At 39.8% G+C, this 4,349-nt stretch overlaps 1 protein-coding gene across 1 annotated transcript in view; it reads right to left on the bottom strand.

The window, feature by feature from the left end:
• Positions 1-3,789, bottom strand: part of LOC107657583 (E3 ubiquitin-protein ligase TRIM71-like) — a 42,614-nt gene extending 38,825 nt beyond the window's left edge. Inside the window, exon 1 of the mRNA XM_016445739.1 lies at positions 2,290-3,789. Within this exon, the coding sequence (XP_016301225.1) occupies positions 2,290-2,997 (708 nt within the window). The 5' untranslated portion in view covers positions 2,998-3,789. The remainder of the gene's footprint in view (positions 1-2,289) is intronic.
• Positions 3,790-4,349: the final 560 nt, after the last annotated feature.

Raw genomic sequence — 4,349 nt, 5'->3', positions numbered from 1 at the left:
AATGTTACCGTTTTTGCTGTATTTTGGATCAAATAAATGCAGGCTTGGTGAGCAGAAGAGAATTCTATAAAAAACATTAAAAATCTTACTGTTCAAAAACTTTTGACTGGTATATGTCAGCCTATAGTTTGATATAAGGTGAACATTAATTTATTTGTGCTGTTTTTTTTCCCCTTAAATATTATATAGTTTTATAGGAGAAGGTTTCATAGACTTGGAAAATTCATTTTTCAGAAGTCTGTAGTTACAGACATCTGTTGTGGGTGTTCTTGGCAGTTTTTATGAGGCTTTTTTTTTTTTTTTTTTTTTTAAATAGTGTTCATATCGATATTGGAATTATATCGTATCGACTGAAATTAAGAAATATATAGTGATATAAATTTTGGCCATATCGTCCAGCCCTAACAGAGAACACCATGCCCCAGATAAAAAAAAACTTCTGAAGCAGCAGTGAGAGCTCTCACATCAATCTAGAAAACATATGGACGCCTGAAGCTACACGCAGCTGCCCCGCATATTGCATTGGAATCCATAACACTTGTAAAAAAAAAAGACAGTGATCACGACAGTGAGATCAAAGTCTGAGAGACTAACTTCCAACAGGAAAATAACAGGAAAAAGGCCTGTTATTTAAAGGGGTCATATGATGCGATTTCAAGTTTTCCTTTCTCTTTGGAGTGTTACAAGCTGATTGTGCATATATATTACACGTGCACCGGCACACAACAAATAACGCATGCAGGGCAGAATTAGGCAAATATCCTCTAATCATAAAGATACAAAAAAGAGCAATTAAATTCTGGAAACATCTGAAGCTCAGTGACCCCCAATCATATCATTATAAAGCCCTGCAATACCAAGAGTTGAGCAAAGAAAGCAAGCCCCTCCCTCAGCTGATCCAGAGCTTCAGTCCTGATGCTTCACTAACATCTACTGCTGCTCTGAATCACAGCATCAGAATCAGTCAGATTACTGCACAAATCAAACAGAACTACATCACTCACTGGCAAAACCCAAACACAACAGCAGAGTAAAGTGCAATGCTATTTGGCCCCAAAGAGAGAGTACAGTATGGCAGAGTATCTGTACACAGTGTTAGAAAGAGAAATATAAAGTTGCGAGTCAGTAGCCTGTCGAAGCTATTTTACTAATAAGAGTTTCCGTGCTGTGTTGTCGTTGTCGTTTGCACTAATGTGTGCGCGTGTGTCTGTGAAAGCAATAATGTGTTTTTTGAACATTAAAGTATGTCAAGATATTCTGTTACACCAAATACACAAAATAATGATCCTTAAAAAAGCATCATATGACCCCTTTAAAACCCTCAAACAGATGAACGGTCAGGAATTCTTGAAATAACACAAGCACTTATCAAAAACAGATATGAATCATTTGAAGCAATGCATAAAGATGATCAGTGTTTGCAGCTATATTCACAATTGTAAACTTCAGTACTCGTGATTTTCAATACTTAAGACTCGTGGTTTGCATAAGTAAATTCTGATGCATCTATTCATTACAAAATGTACAAAACATTTTATGTTTAAGACCTTAAACCCTACTCATAAATTGAGATCACTTAGGAGGAGAAAATAATATATTAAATATAATAGCATAAATAAAATAAATTATAAAAATGATAAAACAAAGAATCAACTAATAATTTGAATCAATAATTTTAAAGTAACTTGTTCATAACATTTTAAATACACAACATAATATTTTGTTATACACCAAATTATTATTTTATTACAGACTGAAAAAAGCAGAAATTATGAGATTTAAAAACTACAATTAAATTAAATGTATATGCATACTGGGATTCTTTATCTGCGGTAACAACAACAACCACATTAGCAGATCTCTATAACACATTATAGCACCCCAAAACAGACTAGTACCCAATATAGAAATTAAAGATGACATATCCGCCCAGAGTAGTGGTCGACCAATATGGGTTTTCCATTCGTCCATACCTAAATTATTACATATGGTCCCCTAAATCATGAATACATGGTTACATCCTTGACCATGAAGTTGTGCATCTATGAAAACTTTTTTTTGTTGGTCTGACTGTAAACGAGGCTAGTATTTAGCAGATGCTTTTATCCAGAGTAACGTACATACACGTATTACAGTTGCAGTGAAAGTGTGGACAACAGTAATGGTCTTGGTTGAGGTTCGAACCTACAACCTTTCAGCAGCCAACTCAGATTTAACCACTAGATTGTAACAAAAATAACTGAAACATGTCATGCACTAAACAAATGAATCTCTGGAGACAAAACTCACCGCGTTATCATGCTGCTGGCAGAAGTCCATCCTATCCTGGAAAACATTCAGCATGGAGAAGCTGCTGTGGAAGGACTGGGAGATGTTGATCGGGGTGTTGGAGTTGTTGGTGCGTTTGGCCAGGTGTAAACTCTCGATGAAGTGGTCTTTGGTGAGTCGGACCCTCTGGTGGGCCCTGACGCAGTTATCGCAAAGGTACTCCTGGCAGTCCAGGCAGTGGGAGGTAGCGGGGTTGCCCTCATCACAAGAGCTGCACTGAGGGTCTGAGAGGTGATGGGGTCTCAGAAGACCACCGTGATGGACCACCGATGAAGGCCGACCGTTCTTGCCCTGTTCCTCAGCAGAGACCACCACATCCAGCAGGTTGCTGAAGAGAAAGTTGGAGGAAGGCAGCGCGTCCACGCCTGATTCCGACAGAGACACTTTTTGGTCGCATGTGGGGCATCTGAGCGTCAGAGGGTCACCTGGGCTCCTGTGGCCCTCCAGGCATTGCCTGCAAAAGGCGTGCAAACAGGGCAAGACGTGCAGCCTCCTGGTGGATGAGGTAGATGAGGAGTTGGAGGTCTGGGAGGACGAGGAGGAGGTAGATGAATTGGAGGAGATCGTAGCAGAGCAGCCGCACAGCTCCTTGCACAGCGGACATGTTTGCAGGTCGGAGTCTGTGAAAGACGCCATTTGCGCAGAGGACCACAAAATAACTTCACACATAAAGATGCGTTAAGATGCTTCCGAAATGGTTCCCTGATCAATTCGAGCAAATGATGCAGATCATAGATGTGGCATGCTGCATTCAACGTTACTTGATATATACATTCCCGTTTAATGAGTTTAGATTGAATTGGGCTGTCTGCTTTGGTTATTATCGATAGATATTCGCTGAACAAACTCTTTACGCAACTTCTCGAGTGCGCGTTTGGAAACCAATTGTCATTTTGAGGCCTTATAATCCCTCGCTATGGGGCATTAACATGAAATCCGCTGTGAGGTCCCTGCTCCGATCCTCCCCCACCGCCGCATGACGAGAGGGGCCAAACGCGCTCGATACGGTGTCAGTTGTGTCCTTCCCAAGCGCAAATATGTCCGTTTTCCATGAACGTGCTTTAGTCTACCATCTGCGCGTCATTATTCTCAATACGCGCTTACGCGAGCCGCAATTAAATAATTCAAAGTGTGTCCCATGTAGCTCGTTAGCACGCAGCGCAGCGTCCCTCAAGATCCTGTTACTGTGGTGAGGCTGAAAAGCCCCTTTAACTTCCCTCAGTCCGGTTACAGTAACACTTTGGCGAGGGGTATAAAGTAACCATTCAACCTTTCGTTTCCACTCGTTCCCGAGTTTCAGCTGCCCATATTCGTCTCGCGTTTACGGTGCAAAACAAACGCTCTCTCCGCGCGCCTCTTCAATCCGCATTCATTTTCACTGGCAATGACGCTCGCGCGGACTACAATTCTACAGCGCGAGACCATCAAGCGAACGCGTCCATATTAAAAAAAAGCCTAGAACGCGCTTCCGTCTGAGAACACTAGAAGGGCGGGGCTTATGTGACGAGGGGGCGGGGTTGGGCAGGGCATTCACTTTAAACTAGTACATATTCAGCATATATATATATATATATATATGCAGCTGGGTAGATTACTTACAAATTGTAGTCTGTTATTGATTCCAAATTACATCACAAAAGTTGTAGTTAGTAACGTAATCTGTTACGTTACACATTTTAGGTAATATAATCTATTCACTGAATAAAATATATTCTATTCATTGTAATTAACAATATGAATTAAACATTACATTACATCAAGGTTTCCCAAACTGGGGTCCATAAAGGTATACTGCTGCAGGAGAAAGAAACTATTTTAGAAAGGAACATTTAAAAGATGACAAAGAGTAATTAGGGAGAATCGATTTTGAATAATTTATTGAAATTGTGTGAATAATATGTAATCATGTAATCAATATTAGGAGTATTTTAAAATGTAATTTATTTGAATTACAAGTACTTAATTTTTTGATTTTTGTTTATTTTATTTTATGTTTGTCATCCCATATTCTATTCTCATCC

The sequence above is a fragment of the Sinocyclocheilus anshuiensis genome, unplaced genomic scaffold, assembly GCF_001515605.1.
Source record: "Sinocyclocheilus anshuiensis isolate Anshui unplaced genomic scaffold, SAMN03320099.WGS_v1.1 scaffold251, whole genome shotgun sequence".
Taxonomy (NCBI): domain Eukaryota; kingdom Metazoa; phylum Chordata; class Actinopteri; order Cypriniformes; family Cyprinidae; genus Sinocyclocheilus; species Sinocyclocheilus anshuiensis.
Note: the sequence above shows the minus strand (reverse complement) of the source record. Positions and strands in the feature narration are given on the sequence as shown.